Source organism: Engystomops pustulosus, chromosome 4 (genome assembly GCF_040894005.1).
Source record: "Engystomops pustulosus chromosome 4, aEngPut4.maternal, whole genome shotgun sequence".
Lineage (NCBI taxonomy): Eukaryota > Metazoa > Chordata > Amphibia > Anura > Leptodactylidae > Engystomops > Engystomops pustulosus.
This window is the reverse complement of record NC_092414.1, coordinates 189,108,568-189,132,646: the sequence shown is the minus strand read 5'-3', so window position 1 is coordinate 189,132,646 and position 24,079 is coordinate 189,108,568. Positions and strand designations below refer to the sequence as shown.

Genomic DNA, 24,079 nt, shown 5'->3' with positions numbered 1-24,079 from the left:
TCAAAAGGAGGTGTGGTCAGCCTGAAGAAAACATGACTCTTCTGTTCAAAAATTGACTAATCTGTATTCATTTGCATATCAGAAAAGCATCTATAACTATGGTATAGTGACTCAGTGGTAGAAAATGTTAAATGATATGGGGAGGACTTTTAACCCCTTACCAAGTGGTGTGAGGGGTAAAATTCTGGTGGCAGGTCTTGTTTAAGCTAAAAGACCCAGAACTCCAGACAGAGCCTATATTTATTGACTTGTTCTGTCTTTCTCAGGAAAGATACATACGTTTTAAACTTTGTAAATACACTATTTAGTCCTCAGGTTAATAGATATATAATTATGCACAGTGTAAAGGCATAATCTCAGCACTTGGTGGTGGTGTGGTACCATGCAGCCTACCCCAGAGGAACAAATGCGGTAATATGGGTCCTGGAAATAAAGAAAGGGCCCTGTAACCTGGATATTTGAGTTGGGGAAAGCCCAGTGGGAGGATCAGTTCCATTGGGTACCTTTGGCAAGAGCTCGAGGGATAGATTTCATACAGGTCCAACTTTGGGACATTACAACAGAAAATAGCTCTTCACCCATCAGGACAGAGAGGATTGCAAATTCTCAGACAAACACTACAGAGAGGAGCTGCTAGAAAATGAAGATTACCATTTACATAATGCCAAATAATATTGTAATTCCTCATATAAAAACTAACCAAAAATACAAACAGTGCACAAAAAGTATAGCGCCCAGCTAATTGGCTAGACATGTACAGGCAGTCCCCGGGTTATGTACATGATAGGTTCTGTAGGTTTGTTCTTAAGTTGAATTTGTATGTAAGTCGGAACTGTATATTTTATCATTGTAACCCCAATTGTGACAAGTAGATTTTAAAACTTTTTGGTTGTCATAAGAACCAGGATTAATAATAAATCTTAATTGCAGACGCCATTTATAACTGTTACAGCTGATCATTGGAGCCTGGGACTAAAGTACAGTAAATCACCAACATATGAGAGGGCCATTTGTAACTAGGTATCATCTGTAATTCGGGTGTTCTTAAAGGGGTTTTCTCACGAATCGAAGTCTTTGTGATGAGACCCCCACAGATCACAAAAACTAGGGCTCCAATGGGGTCCCACATACCCAGTCAGACCCCTTGTCACTCCATGAGAGTAATCGACGGCCACACACCATTTAAATCCATACATCTCAATGTAGCTGATGGAAATTGCCAAGCGCTATCTCCTTCAGCTCCATAGCGATGAGTGGAGCAGAACGGTCATGTGTGGTCGTCTGCTCCATTTCTCTCATGAAGCGGCAAGGGGTCCGACTGAGGTACGTGGAACCCCCTTGGACCCCTCGTTTTCTTGATCTGTGGGAGTCTCATCACTGAGAGCCCCACCGATCAGCAAATTAGGCCCTAACATCAATTTGTGGGAAAATCTCTTTAAGTGAGGGACCGCCTGTAGTTATTTATGAGTTTTATGGTCATTTATTTATGATGTTATTTTTCAAAAGAAAGAAAACTATCCAAATAGGAGAGACATTGGACATCCCATTTTACATAAACATTATTGCAATACTTAAAAGCAACCCATCATCATGGAGGTCATTTTTCAATGATGACAGGTTGCAGTAGGCCAAAAAAAAACTTAAAAAAAAACTCCTTCCTCCTGAATTGATATAAAATAAACTGAAGATGACAAAATGAAGTATTTCTTTTCCATACAGAAGGTTTTAAAAAGTTTTAAAGCACAATAAAACATGTATAAATTTAGTATCCCCATGATCACAGTGACCCAAAAAATAAGGGAAATATGTAATTTGAAACATACAGTGAAAGCTGTAAAAACCAAGCTCACGAGAAAATGGCGCAAATACGTTCACCCCATTTGGAAATTTTGTCCGCTTCCCAAAGGTTGTTGTGTAGTGAAAAATGCACACAAAAACAAGAAAAAATCGAGTCCACGTGGGAGGATCACCGTGGCTCGAGTCCTCACCCTCCTCTGTGCACATCAGCCAGTGCACGCCTCCTGTATGATTTTTCCTACATCGCACAGCCGAGTTCCGCGCACGCGCACTGGCTGCTCTCAGCTGTGTCAATGCTTATCAGCGAGCAGGAAGCCAGGGAGCCGCGTGACGTAGGAAACATGGAGGCGTGCGCTGGCTGATGTGCACAGAGGAGGGCGAGGACTCGAGCCGCGGTGATCCTCCCACGTGGACTCGCTGGGTTCTCCCTGGTTACCAGGTACAGAATAAAATGTGATTTTTTTGCTTTTCTATGCATCGCTAGTGTTAGTTGATAAATGGGTACCCTTAGGACTAAAGGGCTCTATGGGAACCTGTCTTAGTTTCATTTTTTTGGAACAGCGGTGACAGGTTCCCTTTAAAGCTTTTCAGGACCCATTGTAAAGCGCTACGGAATTTGATGGCGCTATATAAATAAAGATTATTATTCTCATATAAAACAGTTTTGTGGATTGTGGGCTTTAGCATGACACACCGAGCAGAACACCTGATCTATCCGTGTGGGCAAACATGTAACAAAAGGGGAAATTTGCTTACTGTATATTACAGCTGCCTGATACACGGGTTCAGTTGTATATAAGAAATGTGTGGTTAGAAGGAGGCGATAGCATTTAGTTTCCTTCATGCGCTGCTCTACTTCCTGTACATCATCGTCTAGTGAGTAAGAGCCTATATTTTTCTTCTACTACGTTACTATAGGATGTGACTGAGGAATTACGGACGCATCTCACTTCCCTATGAATTTTATCTCATCACTATTACTATGAGGCCACGCTCAGTACTATATATAAGGCTATAAAGATTCCTCATCAATTTTCTTTCCATGTTTTCGGATAACTATTTAATTTTATTTTGAATTTTACACTTCCATTTCTAAACTCTTGGATATAAATGGATCCATCTTGACTCCGAAGGACCATTCATATTCTTATCAAATGACTGGAAACCTTAGCCATGGCCTTCATCTTGAAGCTTCTTGGGTATGGAGGAGAGAAGAAGCATTTAGTAGAATGTCAATGGCTCCGACGGGATATTAACCCGGAACAGAACTGGGAGATTCTCAATGAGCTTGGAGATGGTGCATTTGGAAAAGTCTACAAGGTAAGCGAATAAATTCAAGAACAATTCATGGGGCTCTAGAAGTCAGCGTAATGTTCAAGGCTGTCCGATTGGATTTAAGGGGTGGCAAGTAGGTTATTGCACATTTTCTCAATTTGTGGTTGTTAAGGAGTCAAGGATCTAACCCTCAGGGCAATGTAGAGTTTTTAAGATGTCAATTATATAAAAATAAGTAGCATTACCTGCTGAATTACTGAGTCCATCATTACCCCATTTGGTGATCCTTACCCTACTTTGAGTGTTAAATCAGTGTCTTGGAGTATATTGCAGTAATGTGCAGCCATTTTATGGTACCATATGGTAGTATTATTTTGATACTTTATGACAATGTTATTTCGGCACTACAAAAATAGAAATAGGAGAACTCCTGTTTGGTAATGCAAGCTCATTCTCGTTGAGGTAAAGGGCTACAAGCTATGAAACCAGCATAGTGATGTGAGTGATGTGATGTTGATTCAGAGAGTTGCTCTGGCTGCCATGTATCTGGTTGGGAAGGAATTTTTCCCAACTTTGGGCCAAGTGGCATCAGCTTTGTAGGGTAATTTATACTTCCTCTGGATCAGCACCACAGGACAATGGGGCTCATTTACTAAGGTTCCGAATCGTGCATTTTCGGCGGGTCTCCCGAATATTTCCGATTTGTGCCGAATTGCCCCAGGATTTTGGCACACACGATCGGATTGTGGTGCATCGGCGCCGGCCTTCACGCGACAGAAATCGTGGACGTGGCCGTAGGAAAACCTGATGGATTCTGAAAAAATGCGGAATTTAAAAAAAAAAATGTCGCAAGATCAGCACTGTGAACTCCAGCGGACCTCAGCGAAGCAGCGACACCTGGTGGATATCGGGCGCACGGACCTTAGTGAATCCCGGCAGACCTGAATCAGCGCCGGACAACGCGCCGCTGGATCGTGACTGGACCGGGTAAGTAAATGAGCCCCAATATGTTGGACTTGATGGACCTTATCTACTCTGATAGCATAATAGTGGACAAGAGCTACCAGTCTGTTCACTAAAGTTTACGTAAACTCATTAATGAAGATGGTCGTCCCTATATCTGGATATTATCTAAATATTAAATATGGCAGTTTATACTAGATTTTACTGTTTCTTACGGTTTTATTAATGCACCAAAATAGTCTAATGGTCTTGTGGTTTTGGTAGTGAATTTAAGGTTTTTAACAAAAATTAAGGCATGGTTAGCATTACAGCCTTGCAGCGCTAGGGACCTGGGTTCAAGTCCCAGGGTCAACATCTGCAAAGAGTTTGTATGTTCTCTCTGTGTTTGCGTGGGTGTCCTCCGGTTTCCTCCCACACTCCAAAAACATACTGGTAAGTTGATTCAATTGTGAGCCCCATTGGGGACAGGGACTGATTTGGCAAGTTATGTGCAGCGCTGTGTAATCTGTAGATGCTATATAAATTAAGGAGTTATAATTATTATCGATTAATCCGTTAAAGTTATGGTCCAGTAAGATGTTAAAATGATATGCAAGTCAGCATCTATAGATATATTCTTTTTCTTACAGCTTGGCTGATTGATAGCTTATATTCATTAGGGCAGAGTAGTTATCTGTGATTACAGAGTATCTACAGTACACAGAGCCTGAGATAGTCTAAGACACACCCCCTATCTTATCATTGGTTCAAGCTGCTCCTCTCTCCCTCCCCTGCAGTTCTGCCTCCTCGGATTGACTGCTGGGTGTAAATACGACGCTATCACATGTTCACAAGATGTTATTACCACACACATTGTGGATTAGTAAGAGAAATCCTGGAGTATTGTTTTTTTATCTTTCTGAAGCTCATGGGTTTACAGGTGAAGTCAACTTGTCTAGTGACTGTCCTACTCTCAGGAGCAAAGTGACAGGGATCAGAGTTCTCTCCAGTCTGGGCACAACAGCAGGATAACAAGTGCCTACTACAGCTTAACACCCACCACTGATGGCGGGGACACATAGAAAACACATCCTCCCACCTGAGTAATGGAACAAGAACATTTCTCTAAAGTAAAGGTTAAAAATATCTGCCCTTTGTCAACCAGTCTCTAAGTCATACAGATTCTATTTTGTCATATTTGTTAGTGCTCAGACAATGGCTGTAATATCAGCACATCACATACGGGCTTCCCAGACTTGTGACAATACATTAGATATTAGTATTAATCTGTTATAACATGTAAACTGTATAGTACATACACAATAGAAGGAAGTAATACACTTGTCTGTGCTCTGCTTGAAGTAATAGGGAAATTCCTCATGTAGCACAGATTTATGCATGGGTCTTATTTAAAGGGACTGTGTCCTGCATTACTACCTTGAGTGCCACCATGGGCTAGTCGCACCTGTGGAACAACCTAGTGGCACCCCGGCGCAGCAAGACCATCCCGCTTTGCTATGTGCTCTGGTGAAGACCAGGTACCACTTAGACTCCGGTCCCAGGTGTCGGCTTGTACTATCTCCACCGGTGGTCCAGAGGATCCACAGACCCTGAACCCTGACACTATTCAATGCAAGAATGGTTCTACTTAAATAAAATCATGCGTTATGAACCAAACATACATTGAGAATGCTGTAGCTACACTGTTAAATCTTGTTCAATCCGTGTGCTGAGTGGTTTTGCTGAAAAAACTATTATAAAATTCAGGACCTTGGGAAAGCTGGATCCACATTACACAGAGCTTTCTGAACAGCCAAGACAAGACTAATCAACCTGAGCTGGATCACTCATACACAGCAGCTGGGGGATGGTGCAGCATTTAATTATTCTGCCTGGCAGGGAAAACATGATTTCATCATCCTCTGAGCAGTGTATAACTAATGTGAAAGGAAAAGCGCTGAGCCCGGGCACAGAGCGACAAAGCTTCATTATCATAATTTTATAATTGTTTATTCAGCAAAATCACTCAGCTCAGGGATTAAACAAGATATGTTTCTGCATCAGTGCAGCTACAAAATTCTCAAGGTATGCTTGCTTCATAATGCATCAAATCAAATGGTAGGTTTCCTTTAAAGGGGATGTCCTACAAAACTAACTTCTCTCGCATCCACAAAAAAGAGTCAAACACTTATTCAAACACTTATAATCGTTAGAACTAGGATTTTATATAATCAGAAAAGAATGGGATCTTTGAAGGGAGGGGGTGACCCTGCAAAACATTCTCTATTCACAGCACTCAGGAGAATGGGGACTTAAAGTGTCCATGTGAATAGAGTTCTGGTAGCAATCGCTTTAGATAAGGGATAAGTTAGTTTTGTGGAACACACATTTTGGTTTCCCAATAGTAACAGCTAATGTCAAGCAATTACAGCAGAAGAATCATATTGGCCTGTAATATGCAATGTGCATGGGGCGGATTAGGACTGCCAAGGACCCTGGTCTGTATGAATATTATAGCCCCTACAAGTCTGGAATCACTTCCTACATTTGGTACTACAACCAGCTTTTTGGGGAACAATCCGTGGTTGGCTCTTGTGCATATGTATATTTCATGGATGAAGGTCCTTCTCAGTATAAAATATATTGGGTGGTTTGGGTAGCCGTGAGCCCCCTAACAGGCTTTGGCCCTGGGCTACTGCCCAAACCGCACTAATTTATTCCACTAATGTGCAATATGGTAGTTAATTAATTAAACATTTTGGGTAAAAGATTCACCAAAAATTTCGGACAACAAAATTAAAATGTCAAGTTTTATGTTAAATCTACTCCACACTGTGTCACCCACATGTTGCCTCTCTGTGTAGGCTACATGCAGTCTCAGGAGATCTAGCTTCCCCTTTTTTTGCTAAAATAATTTACATTTAGCTTATATAACATCCTAACATCCACAACCAAACAATACCCTACCCAATAGACACTACTTAAAACTGAGATTTAAAAAAAAAATGTAAAGAGCACTATGACATAATTTTATTCCCAATTAAAGGGAATCTACCTCCTCCACCAAGGAATACATCCTGCTGTCAGCAAGAAATGCACAGTGATTATACAAAATGCCTTCATTATTTATGTTCATTGTGCCATTTACAAGATATTCCCATTTGAATCTGTATGCTAATGAGGCAGTTTGTGCACCCGGGGCTCTGCTATTCCCACCTAAATCACTTCCCTCTTCCAGTGTCAGTCCTTTTATCTCACAATTACAATTCTCCTGTTTATGTGAGTAGTGGTCCAGGCAGCAATAACAGTGTTTCATGGGGTGCTAAGGAGATGTCTGGGGTGCACTAACTGCCTCTTTAGCATACAGATTAAAATGGAAATATCTTGATAATGGACAGAAATGATAAATGCATTTTTGGGATCAAAGAGATTTCCTCTACAATGGGGCTCATTTACTAAGGGTCCGCGGATCGTATTTTCGTCGGGTTTTTGGAGCACGCGATCGGATTTTACACGACACAAATCAGGGGGCGTGCCATCGGATGATCCAACAGATACGGACAACGTGCGGGATTTAACATCGCAAATTGTGTTGCAAGACAAGCACTTACATGCACCGGGAAGAAGAAGGTGAACTCCGGCGGACCTGATCGGGGAAGCGACACATGCAGGATATCGGGCGCACAATCTTAGTGAATCACGCCGGACTTCATCTTCGTCGAACCGTCCGGATCGGGGATCGCAACAGGATCGAGTAAGTAAATTTGCCCCAATATGTTAGCATTTCAATAGTATTTTTCCAACCTGCATTGTGCCATTACTATATAACGTCTACTAGAAGTGTATGAATACATTGTCAACTGGGAGTTATCAATTACGGGTGTGTTCCCATCCTTACATTATTTAAATAGGGATGAAAGCTTCATACTGTGTAGGGACATGAGGTACATGAGGAATGAGGTTTAATATCGTGGAGACGCCCAAGTGATTACTGGGGTTTCTGTTTTTTCAATGTCAAAAATGCAGAGTGATTTGTGCCTTACAGAGGGTGAAGCAGCTAAACATGGGTTCCTACTTACCTCTCCCTAACAATTCCCCCGTAGCTACTTGGGTCCCTAAAACTTCTCTGTTTGTCCTTAATTGCTTGGTTAAGCCATTGGCCTTATTGCTGCGTGCAAGGCAGTGATTGTCTATGGAGATCACAGAGATATGTGACCCATCATCACTGCAGGTATAGAAAGAAAATAAGACGTGGGCAGACCGGAGCAGAGGGATTAACAAGGATTTTTTGTAGTATATTCTCTGCAGTAAGAAACTTTTTCACTTCTGCACAATCTCTTTAAATATTTACGTGCTTTAAATATTCAGGTGCTTCGTTTCTGCATGTGGAAGGCTACAAATATAGACTTAACGCTACTTCCTCCCCCTTTTATGTACTAAAATAGATAGTATATGCTTAGTCAACTGTGAATTTCAGATAAGTATGTAGTTAACCCTTTACGCTAAGACTGTCCATTTCACAGGCAGCATAATCTGCTTGTATGATGGTCTATGAAGGTGACGGCTCTCCTCTGAGCAGTGTTTGTACATGCCGCAATAATTGGGATTCGATTTTTCTAAGGTTTTTTTTCTCTAAATTCAACATAGTGCAAATTGTGAGGAAGACTAATTTTATCAAGAGGTAACTGCTAGATATAAAAAAAATATTAAAGGAGATCTACCGCTAGGATAAAGGATTGTAAACCAAGCACACTGCCCCCTCTGGCAGGATCTGCGCTTATTTTAGTTTCTAATTCTCCGTTTTTTACAAAAAAAAAGGCTTTTACAATTATGCAAATGAGCCTGAGGGGCTTGGGGTGCCATATCTGTTAATGGAGCCTGGAGCCCCTGAGATGACTAATTTGCATATTTTAAGGCCTCTTTTTCTAAAAAAAAACAGGGAATAATAAGCTTAAAGAAGAGCATATCTTGTCACAGGGGGCACACACCAGCATGTCAGTGTGCTTGGTTTACAATAAACTATACTGTATCTATATTTTACAGCCACAAAATAACATCCAAACTTTATTAATGGAGCCTTGTAAAGTATTCGGGAGGAGTAAACTACCAAATAAGATGGACAAGATATCAACCACTGTAATTTTTGAACCAGGCAAAAGAGAACCAGCATTCAATGTTAAAAAGTGAAATAATCTACAAAAGTCTTGTATGTAGTTTCCTCAGTCTGAGTAGACTGTTCGGGCATTTCCTTTTAGAAAACACTTGTTAGGTAGAAGAAAAACCACAAGGACTTCCGATATAATATAAGAGGTGAAGCTATGTCTGTATATTATATTCTGTCCCCCACATAGAATATGCACAAGAGGAACTGATAATTCAACTTTAAAGAGGACCTGTCATCATGTCTACAACTCAAAATGACCTACCAAGCCTAGTTCCTGACACCATGTATGTTAAAGGGAGTGAGGCAACGGGGTAGAGTCTTGTTCACATCTAAATGCTGATCAAGGCTGACTCCACATTGAGTAAGTAGGACCCACATAAGACCTATTTGTGAAATTATTCTAAAGGTGGAGGCATATCAGGTCAATGTAGTCGGACTGCTAAATAATCAGGGGTCAGAAGGACCTAAGATCATCATGATCAGGCGTTCTAAGGTCACCAATTTTTGCTGGCTTACAACCCATAAACTGTGGTTGTAATTATTGACCAGCAGAGGGCGTGTAGGATAATACGTTCACTGTTTATTATCTAGCGGTGCAGGGGTTAATTGATGATTACTTGCCTCTTTCTTTACAAGTTAAAGAGAATTTCTTCATGTAACTTAGTGTTACTCTTTAAAGTATTATGTACAAGGTTATACATGTATGGGCTTTACACAATCAGTTTTTAAATACCTGAGCAGAATGAAAAATACAGTTCTTTACTTTAACCTTGACAAGGCTTATTTACCCCATTAAAAGCTACATATCTTTTCAGTCTACAATTGACACTTTGCATATAGACTAATGTTGATGGATAATGGAGCAGCGGGGCACAATGTATTGAGCAAGATTATTTTTATATTGGCCGAGTGGATAGGTTAAAGAAGGACCAAGTGCAAGGTTAAAGTGTGAGCCCCTATTCTCCCTTTGGTAAAATTATGTATACTGAGTAAGAGTAGTTTCATAGTGCTTGGACTATAAATACAAGATAAGAGTAGTAGTACTGTGCCCACATATAGAGGATAAGAGTAATCGTACTGTGCAGTGTCCATATATACAGGAAAAGAGTAGTCGTACTGTGCAGTGTCCATATATACAGGAAAAGAGTAGAAGTACTGTGCCCTCTTATACAGGATAAGTGTAGTAATACTGTGCCCACTTACACAGGATAAGAGTAGTAGCACTATGCCCGCTTATACAGGATAAGATTAGAAGTACTGTGCCCACTTATACAAGATAAGTGTAGTAATACTGTGCAGTGCCCACTTACACAGGATAAGAGTAGAAGTACTATGCCCGCTTATCAGGGCCGCATCTGCCATGAGGCGAGATGAAAATCTCGCTTCAGGCGGCAGAATGCGGGTCCCTGTACAGGGCGGCGAAATTCGCCGCTCTAAAGTGGGCGATTCGGGCGTCCATTAACGCCCGAATCGCCCACCAGCTAAATAAATCGCGCCTGTCTCTTTAAGACACAGGCGCGATTTATATGCGGAGCGACGCAGCGCCTTTCCGGCAGCTGCGTCGCTCCGTTCTAAGCAGTGACACAGGCGCCATGACGTCATGGCGCGGCGCCTGTGTCACTGTGCGGAGCCGCGTGAACACCGGAGCCGCGCCGAGGGAGCAGCTGCCTGCAGGTGAGTATGATTTTTATTATTTTTCATGTATTTAATTAATTGTGGCTAATAATTAATACTGCGGGGGGCTATATATATCATATGGGGCCAGAATTATTTTAAACTGGGGGGGGGGGATCATGGAATGCTATTTTATTTGGGGCTATAATTATTTCTTTATTACTGGGGGGGATGCAATATATATTTATATTATTTGGGGCTATACTGTAATTATTTTATACTGGGGGGAATGCTATATATATATTATTTGGGGCTATGATTGTTTAATACTAGGGGGATGCTATAGATATTATATGGGGCCAGAATTATTTTATACTAGGGGTGGGGGTGGGGGTTCTGTATATTTTATTTGGGGATTTGGAGCTATAATTATTTTATACTGGGGGGGATGCTATATATATTATTTGGGGCTATAATTATTTTATACTGGGGGGGATGCTATATATATTATTTGGGGCCATAATTATTTTATACTGGGGGGGATGCTATAGATATTATTTGGGGCTATAATTATTTTATACTGGGGGGGATGCTATATATATATTATTTGGGGCTATAATTATTTTATACTGGGTGGGATGCTATATATATATTATTTGGGGCTATAATTATTTTATACTGGGGGGGGGTGCTATAGATATTATTTGGGGCTATAATTATTTTATACTGGGGGGGGATGCTATAGATATTATTTGGGGCTATAATTATTTTATACTGGGGGGGATGCTATAGATATTATTTGGGGCTATAATTATTTTATACTGGGGGGGGATGCTATAGATATTATTTGGGGCTATAATTATTTTATACTGGGGGGGGGGGATGCTATAGATATTATTTGGGGCTATAATTATTTTATACTGGGGGGGATGCTATAGATATTATTTGGGGCTATAATTATTTTATACTGGGGGGGGGATGCTATAGATATTATTTGGGGCTATAATTATTTTAAACTGGGGGGGATGCTATAGATATTATTTGGGGCTATAATTATTTTATACTGGGGGGGGATGCTATATATATTATTTGGGGCTATAATTATTTTATACTGGGGGGATGCTATAGATATTATTTGGGGCTATACTTATTTTATACTGGGGGGATGCTATAGATATTATTTGGGGCTATAATTATTTTATACTGGGGGGGATTCAGTATATATTATATGGGGCCAGAATCATTTTATACTGGGGGGTGCTGTATATATTATATATCACTATATCACTATGCTGGGGGGGATGTATATGGGATACAGTATATTACTAAGCTGGGGGGATGTATATGGGATACAGAATATTACTATGCTGGGGGGGGCTGTATATCGGGTACAGTATATTACTTAGCTGCAGGGGCTGTATATGGGATACAGTATATTATATGTATATAGATTTTATCCCTATATAATGAAGGGATGTGTTATATGTGGGGTAGCGTGCGGTCAGTTGTGTTGTGAGGGGTATATATTATTTAGGAGCACAGTGTGTTATCCAGGAGACTTCATACTGTAAGTGACTGTGGTATTTTTAGGGACGCCGGGTGGAGATGCTGCACGGAGCTGAAGATATCTGGCCGTGAATTCAGCAGTGATACGTCATGGATTGGAGAACCCGGAATAAAGTCCTCCTGATGGAAGAGATTGTCATCTATAAGGTACTAGATGCCACTAATGTCTCTCAGATCCTGTAGTCAGTCACACAGTGTCAGGGAGCTGCCTGTAGGGTTGTTAATTGTTAGTAAAGTTTTCAGCATTTACTTAACAGGGAGCGTGGGGGGGGGGGGCAGCATTTTAATATTCGCCTCAGGCAGCAAATATGCTAGAATCGGCCCTGCCGCTTATACAGGATAAGAGTAGTAATACTGTGCCCACTTACACAGGATAAGAGTAGTAGCACTATGCCCGCTTATACAGGGTAAGATTAGAAGTACTGTGCCCACATATACAGGATAAGTGTAGTAATACTGTGCAGTGCCCACTTACACAGGATAAGAGTAGAAGTACTGTGCCTGCTGATACAAGATAAGTGTAGTAATACTGTGCCCACTTACACAGGATAAGAGTAGTAGCACTGTGCCCACATATACAGGATAAGAGTAGAAGTACTGTGCCCACATATACAGGATAAGAGTAGAAGTACTGTGCCCACATATACAGGATAAGAGTAGAAGTACTGTGCCCACATATACAGGATAAGAGTAGAAGTACTGTGCCCACTTACACAGGATAAGAGTAGTAGCACTATGCCCGCTTATACAGGATAAGATTAGAAGTACTGTGCCCACTTATACATGATAAGAGTAGTAGTACTGTGCTGTGCCCACTTATACAGGATAAGAGTAGTAGTACTGTGCAGTGCTCCTATATACAGGATAAGAGTAGTAGTACTGGGCGGTGTCCTTATACACAGAATAATAGTTGTTGTACTGTGCTGTGCCCATATATAAACAGGATAGGAGTAGTTGTACTGTCCAGTGCCCAGATATACATGACAAGAGTGGTAGCACTGTCTCCACATATACAGGATAAGTTTAGTAGTAATGTGATGTGTCCATATATACAGGATAACAGTAGTAGTGCTGTGCTGTGCCCATATACACAGGATAAGACTGATTTGGCAGGCTCTGTGCAGCGCTGCGTAATCTGTGTGCGCTATATTAATAAGAAATTAATATTAGTAGTAGTAGTAGCAGCACTGTGTCTGCATATACAGGATACGTGTAGTAGTAATGTGATGTGCCCATATACACTCACTGGCCACTTTATTAGGTACACCTGTCCAACTGCTCGTTAACACTTAATTTCTAATCAGCCAATCACATGGCAGCAACTCAGTGCATTTAGGCATGTAGACATGGTCAAGACAATCTCCTGCAGTTCAAACCGAGCATCAGTATGGGGAAGAAAGGTTATTTGAGTGCCTTTGAACGTGGCATGGTTGTTGGTGCCAGAAGGGCTGGTCTGAGTATTTCAGAAACTGCTGATCTACTGGGATTTTCCTACACAACCATCTCTAGGGTTTACAGAGAATGGTCCAAAAAAGAAAAAACATCCAGTGAGCGGCAGTTCTGTGGGCGGAAATGCCTTGTTGATGCCAGAGGAGAATGGGCAGACTGGTTCGAGCTGATAGAAAGGCAACAGTGACTCAAATCACCACCCGTTACAACCAAGGTAGGCAGAAGAGCATCTCTGAACGCACAGTACGTCGAACTTTGAGGCAGACGGGCTACAGCAGCAGAAGACCACACCAGGTGCCATTCCTTTCAGCTAAGAACAGGAAACTGAGGCTACAATTTGCACAAGCTCATCGAAATTGGACATTAGAAGATTGGAAAAGCGTTGCCTGGTCTGATGAGTCTCGATTTCTGCTGCGACATTCAGATGGTAGGGTCAGAATTTGGCGTCAACAACATGAAAGCATGGACCCATCCTGCCTTGTATCAACGGTTCAGGCTGGTGGTGGTGGTGTCATGGTGTGGGGAATATTTTCTTGGCACTCTTTGGGCCCCTCGGTACCAATTGAGCATCGTTGCAACGCCACAGCCTACCTGAGTATTGTTGCTGACCATGTCCATCCCTTTATGACCACAATGTACCCAACATCTGATGGCTACTTTCAGCAGGATAATGCGCCATGTCATAAAGCTGGAATCATCTCAGACTGGTTTCTTGAACATGACAATGAGTTCACTGTACTCAAATGGCCTCCACAGTCACCAGATCTCAATCCAATAGAGCATCTTTGGGATGTGGTGGAACGGGAGATTCGCATCATGGATGTGCAGCCGACAAATCTGCGGCAACTGTGTGATGCCATCATGTCAATACGGACCAAAATCTCTGAGGAGCTTCCAGCACCTTGTTGTATCTATGCCACGAAGAATTGAGGCAGTTCTGAAGGCAAAAGGGGCTCCAACCCGTTACTAGCATGGTGTACCTAATAAAGAGGCCGGTGAGTGTATACAGGATAAGACTAGTAGTACTGTGCTGTGTCCATATTTACAGAATAAAAGTGGTTGTACTGTGTCGTGTCCATATATACAGGAAAAAAGTAGTTGTACTGTTCTGTGTCCATATACACAGGATAAGAGTAGAAGTACTGTGCTGTGCTCATGTAAACAGGATAACAGTAGTAGTACACAGGATAGTATACACAGGATAAGTCATACTGTGTTGTGCCCATATACACAGAAGTAGTAGTACTGTGCTGTGCATATATATGCGCAATAAGAGTAGAAGTACTGTTCTTTGCCCAAATTTGCAGGATAGGAGTAGTAGTACTGTGCTGTGCCCATATATACAGGAAAACGACTTACACTACCTGACACTGGCAACCTTATCTAGAGTATGCCACGTGATTGAGGAAACATTCCAGAAATATCTGTAAACACATGTCAATGAAAAGTGTCTGAGGAGGATGTTTAAAAATAAGACTATATTCAGACAATGTAGGCCCGCTGTACCATAGTACGGCGGGCATACATCGGTGCTGCGGATTGGAGCAGAGGATGAGCGCAGCTCACCCCTGCCCCTCTCCATAGGCATATACAGCGCAAGGTGACATATCATGTAGAAAGATAGGACATGTCCTTTCTTTCTAGGGGCTAAGGAGCGGTACGGTTGCGGTACACATGTGCTGCACCGTACCGCTCCCGTACAAGGTCATGAGCCCATAGAAGTGTATGGGGGACGTATATACGCCGTATATCATCTAACGGTATATCCTAATAGTTGGCTTACTTTAGAGGAAATCCAGTGAGGATAAACCAGTGCTTGATCTTGTGACTTGATCTTAGAAAGTTAAATCCTCCGCTCAGTCCGAATCAGTCGGATCTTCCGACGGCACAGCCCCCGATTTCTGTCGCATGTAAGCTAGTGCAGCTGCAACAAAATCCGATCGCATGCGACACAACCCCCTGTTAAATACATATCACAGCCGCGCAAAACCTGAAAACGTCGGAATATCCGACGAAAGTGCGGCTGCAGACTTTTAGTAAATAAGCCCCATTGTCTCACCTTCCCCCCGCCCATTCAGTAGTTGTGCAGTGAGCATCTCCTGTTGTAATCTCACTGCACAATGGGTTGAGACAGTGTAACAGCCTGTAAAGCCAGATCACGAAGGGGTTAGTGTAACCCCCCAGGCTCATTAGCATATTGTTAAAGGAGAAGTGAGGACCGTGGATAACAATTATAAAAAGATAACCATGGGCCCGGTGCCTGCATCTATGAGTAAGTATCTTGTTTGATACTGATGTTCCTTTGTGACCTAAGGGTCTCTAATAAAGAAGCCATTTAGGGGAGAACTCATTGGTGGGGGTCTTACGCCTTTGACCCCAATCATTGTTAAAAAAAACAATGCCTCTCCAGAATTTTGGCATTCGTTATAAGATTAGTAGTCTCAAAGGGACCTGAACAAAGCCCCCACTGTTATGCTTTGTGTCTAAGTGACAATCCTTCTGAGCAGTTTCGCAGCCCATAGGTTGCTACTTCTCACTCACTACGGAGCTAGTAATCTCAAGAAAGGGAATGCGTGGTTGTAGAACGAGAATGCTATGAACATGGTAAATTCCACTCAATCTTCATAATATGAAATTGACACAATTTTAATACAGTTTTTACTAAACGGCTTCATGCGTTACGTAAGTTGTGGTAAAACATGGGCCTCGATATCAGAGGGTCCTCAATACAACACATTAACACATTGGTGCTCATTTACTAAGGGTCCCGCGGCAGCATTTTGGTCGGGTTTCCCAAATTTTCAGGGATCGCGCGGGGGATTGTGTTGCACGCAATCGGATTTTGGCTCATCGGCACCGGATTTCCTGCAACAGAAATCGGAGGGGTGGCTGGGGCGGGCCGTCGGACCATCCGATGGATTCAGACTAAGCGCGGGATTTAACATTTAAATTTGTGTCGTATCCAATGCACTTACATGCACCGGGTGATGGTGAACTCCGGCGGACCTGATCGGGGAAGCGACACATTAAGGAAATCGGGAGCATGATCTTCTTGAATCGCGGCAGATGTGCATTCCGGCGGACATTCCGGATCGGGGATCGCGCAGGATCGGGTAAGTAAATGTGCCCCATTGTGCCAGGTTGACAATACACAATGTTGATTTCATATTACAAAATATTGTTTTTCTAGGCAAGTCATAAGGAGAGACAGGAGTCGGCTGCTGTTAAGATTCTCGAAATTTCATGTGAAGAAGCCCTGGAGGATCATGTGTCTGAGATTAATATCCTGGGGCAATGCCAGCATCCCAACATCCTTAGACTCCTAGAGGCGGTATTTTGGGATCGACAGCTATGGGTAAGAGGATGTGCTGTTGAATGTAGACTTAAAGTGGGTCAAATTAATATAAATTCTGTCTTTTTATATAGAAATTCTATATATAAGTATCAGTTCTCTCTCTCTTTGTCAGATCATACTGGAGTTCTGTGCTGGAGGAGCACTGGATGGAGTTATGATCGGTCAGTAAAAAACACAATCTTCATTCACATACTCGAAGCATGTAAAGTAAAGTGGAAGTCTCTGATCATGTCTGATTCCTGTCTGATGCAGAGCTGGGACATGGCCTGACTGAGGCCCAGATCCGGGTGATCTGTCATCAAACTCTCCTTGGTCTTCAGTATTTACACTCACATAAAATAATCCATAGAGACTTGAAGGCTGGGAACATCCTGCTCACACAACATGGAGACATCCGTCTGGGTAAGAGTTCTGGTCCTCCAGATGGTCACATTACAAAAATATCTATGGTGGTGAGATTAAAATCCAAAATGTTCAGAAAAGTAGAAATGAATTATCTATTTCAGTAATGAAGTACATTTTCATATTATGTGTAATATCCGTGTTGGCATTGCCCTCTGTCCACAGAATGCGACCAAGACGACGTTAAGGTCTTGTTGTGATTCCTGTGTGTGAACTGTGGTTTAGCCGGTTGACTATTCGACCACTCCCGACTCCCTCTAGCTTAGTCCTGTCCAGCAAAGGGTTATTGGTGTGATGGACAGCTCCTCCACTCTGCTGCGGGAGGTGCGTCCGGGACTTCCTTTATTCTGGTTATTGATCTGGGCTATTGAACCCTCGACTATCCCTTTTGAATTCCGATTCTGTACTGGACGTACTATCTTGTTGTGACCCGGAGCACTCGTTATTTTTGTGTGTTGTTTGCCTTGTTTTGTGTCTGCACAGTGATTTAGGGCACATGAGGCAGGTAGGTAGGTGACAACTTTGGGGGTCTCAGCTTAGGTCTCACTCTCCCTTCTGTCCTCTTTGCTACCCTTGACATGCTCCTTACATTATGGACGTATGTGGTACTGTGATGTTACAAAGCACCCAAGAGACCGTACTGTACTAGCCAACTGTCTATCAAGGTTGAAGTTCTGTGGCACATAGATGTCCTTTGCATTAACAAAATTGTGATAATTTGTATATATTGACTATCTATATACTGTATGTGACTATGTGTAAATTTCTAATATCCTCTCTCTGTCAGCGGATTTTGGTGTCTCTGCGGTGAATAGTCAGACCCTGCAGCGACGGAGTTCTTTTATTGGAACTCCTTATTGGTAAGAGAGAATTACGTTCTTTTCATTATTGCCATTATCCATAGAAGCTTTCCCTGCAAATCCATTAGATGCCCGTGATTAGAGCGGTTTCCAGTGTTCAGATCCCACAAAAAGATTTTCCTGTAGGTCACCAATATCTGAGAGGCTATCATGGCTTTTAATCAACCGTGACTACTACAGTCTGCTTGAGGCAGGCGTTAATAGTGAAACAGCATTTTAGCAGTACGCTGTAATACAGAAAATTTTGCCAGCAATAAAAATTTTAATAAAAATGCAATAAATCATACAGTTCCCAAAATTGTATCAATGAAAATGTCAGTTCATCCTGAATAATCTGTAAACATAAAGACTTAAAAAGGTGCAGTTGCAACATAAAAACAAGACTTAAAAAAAAAACAGAAAAACTGCATTTTCCCCAATACGTTCCCATTCAGAGTTATTTAATTGTGCAGATTATTTGATGATGCCTTTAGGAAGCAATTTTTTGCGCTAAATAATATGCCCCCTTATTGATCTGTGAACAGAAAAATAAAAAAATGGAAAATGGACAGGAGTATAAAAAATGGAAAAACTCTAAAGCAAAGGATAAAGTTTTATAACTTCAAATAACAAACGTTTTTCTTCATATAGGATGGCCCCTGAAGTTGTAATGTGTGAGACATGCAAGGATGCCCCATATGACTACAAGGCTGATGTCTGGTCTCTGGGCATTACTCTTATTGAGCTGGCTGAAAGTCAGCCCCCAAACCATGAAATGAATCCCACACGTGTTTTGCTCAAAATTCTCAAGTCTCAGCCACCGAATCTGAAGTATCAGAAATTGTGGTGAGTGATGTTTTTTTTGCCAATCTCTTTTTAGTAGAACTCAATATTCCACCAAACACTTTTTAGCTGTATTGTTCTACACTTTTCCAAATCCTGTTTTACATGTTTAGTGTAATGTGACTTGTGTTCATTCCATATCTATTTTAGGTCCCAAGACTTTAACGACTTTCTAAATAGTTGTTTACGAAGGAATCCCCAGGAACGATCATCAACCAGTGAGCTTCTTCAGGTCTGTTATTGAAAAGACACAGAAAAAGTCTTATTAAAGAGGACCTGTCACCCCGAAAATGACCCCCACAAAATGTGCCCCCTCATACTTCTCACCCCAGCTCCTTTCTCCCCAGACAGTTTTAAAAAAAAAAATTTGTGTTAAATTGCTTTAAAGCAATCCGACCTCTTACTAAATAAGAGGTCGGATTCTCCTATCTTGAGCCCGGGCATTCGGCCTTATTCGTTAGGGGGCCGGCCGACACAACCCCAGCAGGCCCCCTGTCTGCGGAGACCTGTAGGAGAACCCGGCAGCATTGCATGTGTTGCGTAATCGCTGCCGGCTCTCCGAGATGCGACGCTGTATATAAGCCTGGCGCGGCCACAGCTGCTGTAAGCGCAGCGCGGCCGCCCGGCAATGTATAGGGGAAAGTCTGCAGCCGCTGTCAGTGCGGCGCGGCCGCATCTCGGAGTATGGGGGGGGCACATTTTGTGGCGGTCATTTTTGGGGTGACAGGTCCTCTTTAAAATATAAAATCAATATTAAAAAATATATATTAATTCATTAGTCTTCTGTATATCTTATTTTTTTATCTAGCACTGCTTTGTGTCTAAGAATGTCGATAATGCTTCACTACGAGAACTAGTGGCTGAAGTTTTGGCAGAAATTACAGAAGAAGAAGAAGGGAGTCTGAAAGATGGGGACTTGGCGGTAAAACTTTCTAAAACCTACAAAAATGTTTTTAAAAATTAGAAATTGTAACATATTTGTCAGCATCATCCTCGATCCAATATTTTGTCTCCTTATTTAAAGGACACCTGTCATCAGGTCTGTGTCACTTGTCCTGTCACCTCTACCTGTTGGAGCAGCTCACAAGGATCCCATCCCAGCCTTTATCTAGTTATTTCATACATTAATCATTGTAAAATCATCTATTCTTTATTATGTAAATGAGGCTGGTCACATGGTCAGAGGCAGTGATATCACCCCTGTTACCCCTCCCATCTCCTCCCCCTGCTCATGTCTGTGTGTAATGTATAGTAAAGCATTGCTAGTGTCTGTGCTGCATCTGCTGACATGCTGCATCCTCCTAATATACAGGTGAGAGACACAGACATCAGCTACACATGAATCTGACATGTTCTGCTGTAACATGGCTGCCTGGAGCTGCTGTATCTCTCCTAAACACACACACATGCACACACAGGCTGCAGGGGGTGTGGCCACCAGCACCAGGAAGCACATCATTATACAGGCTGTCAGTCATGCACTGGGGGTGTGGCTGTGCCTCCCACTCATGAATAAGGTGGACAGCTTGAATATGCTAATGCTTCATTGGACATTTCACAGGTCATTTGCATACAGCTTTAGGACCTCATTGCTTAGGTTTACAGGCATGTAGAGGGACAATAAAGGGATAGAGGCAATGCTCTCTAATGGCAGTTTATGAAAATATATTTAGTTTAGGGGGGTTATTTTGCATGACGGGTTCTCTTTAATGTTGTTTGTAACACATACTTGCTGGCTGAATTGGGGTTGATTGCACCATACCCTTATGCTCCAGCAGTCTGCTCTGCTCCTGCAATGGTTGACTGTGGTGACTGACAGAGCTCTGTTTCAATCTGTTTTGGTCTCCTATAAGTGTTTGGTTCACATTTAGTCCAGTGCCGGTTTTAGTTTATCTTGACCTGCTTCCTTACTTGTGAGATAGCCTCTCTAAGTCTGGTATTTCAATCTAGGCTATTGTTTTGAGCACCCTTCCTCATCTGCGGTTTGGTTCTTAATTACTATCTCTGTTGTGACCCGTCTTGTTGACAATTCTTCCATGTTTGTGTTGTCTGTCTTGCTTCGTGTTGCTCTTTGACGTAGGGAGGGAATGTGACTTAGGGGGACCAGGCAATAGGAAGAGATAGCTGGGATGTCGGTTGAGCATTAGGACCCACTGCCTGTGTCACTTTTCTGTCCTAGGACCTGCATTACAGTAATGGAACAGAAAAACACAATATATAACTGTATAACACATGCAAACAACATAGAGCAGATGTAGTTTTCAGTAAATGCTGTAAAGATAAGTGTAACTTTGGTTTAGCGTTGAAGTCATAATTATTGCTCCTACACTGCTTCTCTTAGTAGAATGGAGGTTCCCAGCACCCTATTCCTACTCGTTGTATGACTGTGCATGGCTTGCTTACTATTCTGAAACCATGAGACTGATTCCATCACTACTATAGATAATGGGGCACATTTACTAAGGGTCCGCATTTTCGTCGGGTTTCCCGACTTTTTCCGTATTGCGCCGCATTTAACTGGGGTTTTTGCCGCACGCGATCAGATTTTGGCGCCGACTTTCATGCGCCACAAATCGGGGGACGGCAAACAACCTGACTGATTCAGACTAAGCTGATTCTAATGTTAAGGATTTAACATTCGAAATTGTGTAGCAAGCCAAGCACTTACATGCAGCGGGAAGAAACAGGTGAACTGAGCGGGGAAGCGACACATGCAGGAAATTGGACGCACGATCTTAGTGAATTGCGGCAGCTCCAAATCCTCATCGGACAATCACCTCGGGATCGCGACGGGACGGGTAAGTAAATGTACCCCAATGTATGGAGCAGCAGGATACATAACTGACAGCTTTTTCGTTCAAATTCCTCCATGAGTTGGTGGCGAAAGTAACATTTTTATTTTATTTTCAGAATTATGGCCCTTGTAGTACCCAACATCAAGTGGTTATTCTAAGGAAGTCTCCTGAACATAATGGTTCTACAAAAACAGAAGATGGCCTGCAAGCCACCCAAGAAAGAAACTCTATGAAAAATACAGACCAAAAACAAATATTGAGAATACAAAAAAGAACAAGTTTCTTGAAAGAGATGCGTAGACGTTCTGCTCCTTCATTATCAAGGGAAACCAGAGCATCTGTTAAATGGAGGATTGATATAGAGCAACCAGAAAAGAAGAGGAGAGAACTTGTCAAGAAGCAGGATACACCTCCAATGGATTGCACTGTTGACAAACCAAGCCTGGAATTGGGGTTATGCCAATCTTCTGAAGTATCAGGAGAAATAAAGGACAGTACTAAGGTTATTGACTCAATTCAAGTGGAAGACATGGATATCGGTACATCCACCGTCCACCCTGCTAAGAAAGATTGTACAGATAACGTTAATGTGGATGTTCAGCAGACTCCAAAATTAGTCCCAGAAAGTCAACTTGATGTCATTAATCCTGTAGCTCAATCACATAACATCTACAGAGACGTGGACTTGTATAACACTCTAACTCCTGCTCCTCATAGGTGGAAGAGTAATGAAAACCTTAATTCTTCATCCAGGATTTTAACTAAGACATGGTCCAGCCCTTGCAGTAGAAAAAGAAATTCTGCTGTTGCTTGGATATCACTGGAAGCCGAATTATCCAAAGCACAAAAACAGACAGTAGAACTGTTCAATGAAACGACTTCCTTTCCTAACAAAGATGATAAGCAGTCTAATCTAGATCCCAATGAGAAGGAGAATACGACTAAAGGATGGAGACACTTTAATCAAGTGAATGGTAGACGTCAGGTAACTTTTAGATGCTCTTGGTCTGTATCTCGTGAAGAGAAGCCCATTGTCCTCAAGAAACATTCATATTCATTTTCTCATGGGAAAAAAGCATCAGTAAAATGGATTGATAAGAAAGAGGTGGATGTATCCAAGGATAACGTTGTTACGTTTCAGAAGAAGGCACATTCTTTAGAAGGTATAACAGAACTTGGTACAAATAAAGTTTGTCATTTTGATACAGTCAAAAGCAAAGTTGGAAAGAAAAATCTAACAACTTCAGAAGAATCAAGACCACAACCATGCAACACCAAGAAAGTATACAGCCCTAACTCCCCAGATTCTGGTTTTCCAATAATTTATCACTCTTACAGAAGATTATTAAGAAGATGGACCATAACTTCTGGGAAAGAAATTATTTTGGAATCACAGTTCAGTTTAACAGGAACCGAGCTGAAATCTCATGTATTAGAAAGGAAAGAACATGTAAGAACCTATTTAAAGAAATCTGCCGATGGTGCTACTGATACCGGAGACAGAATTGTGCCTTCACGGGAGAGTGATGTTACTCAGCAGTATGGAGTTAAAAAGAAATTGAAGTTTGCTCGATGTTCATGGAGTGTTCATCCTTCTGAAGTCAATGGTGGATCTAGTATAGAAAAGGAGAAAACCCAAGATGTTGTAAGCATAGCAGAGGACACGACTTCAACAGAGGAGGTAAGAAGCCAAGAAGAAAAAATAGAGCTGCATAAACTTGTACCATGCGGGGATACCGTGTGTTGCCAAAGGGGGCGAGATCTGCTCTTCTTTTAGCTTCTTATTCCCTGGTTTTTAAAATTATGCAAATCAGCCTGAGGGGCTCCAGGCTCTATAGGTTTTAACAGAGCCTGGAGCCCCACAGGCTCATTTGCAAAATTTTAGAGCTTTTTGTTTTTAAAAACAAGGGCATAAGAAGAAAAGTGGATCCTGGCCGATCGGGCACATACCTGCATGTAAGTGTGCTTGGTTTACAATCCTTGATCCTGGTAGTAGATTACCTTTAAGTCCCACCATTGTACAGCCTCATGCCAAAAG

At 41.9% G+C, this 24,079-nt stretch overlaps 1 protein-coding gene across 1 annotated transcript in view; it reads left to right on the top strand.

Moving 5' to 3' along the window:
* The first annotated feature begins 2,729 nt into the window (after nt 1-2,729).
* Nucleotides 2,730-24,079, top strand: part of LOC140127825 (STE20-like serine/threonine-protein kinase) — a 41,200-nt gene continuing 19,850 nt past the window's right edge. The window contains exons 1-9 of the mRNA XM_072148933.1: nt 2,730-3,117; nt 16,998-17,162; nt 17,275-17,323; nt 17,415-17,564; nt 18,352-18,424; nt 19,055-19,249; nt 19,397-19,478; nt 20,055-20,168; nt 22,157-23,722. Coding sequence (XP_072005034.1) covers nt 2,971-3,117; nt 16,998-17,162; nt 17,275-17,323; nt 17,415-17,564; nt 18,352-18,424; nt 19,055-19,249; nt 19,397-19,478; nt 20,055-20,168; nt 22,157-23,722 — 2,541 coding nt within the window. The 5' untranslated portion in view covers nt 2,730-2,970. The remainder of the gene's footprint in view (nt 3,118-16,997; nt 17,163-17,274; nt 17,324-17,414; nt 17,565-18,351; nt 18,425-19,054; nt 19,250-19,396; nt 19,479-20,054; nt 20,169-22,156; nt 23,723-24,079) is intronic.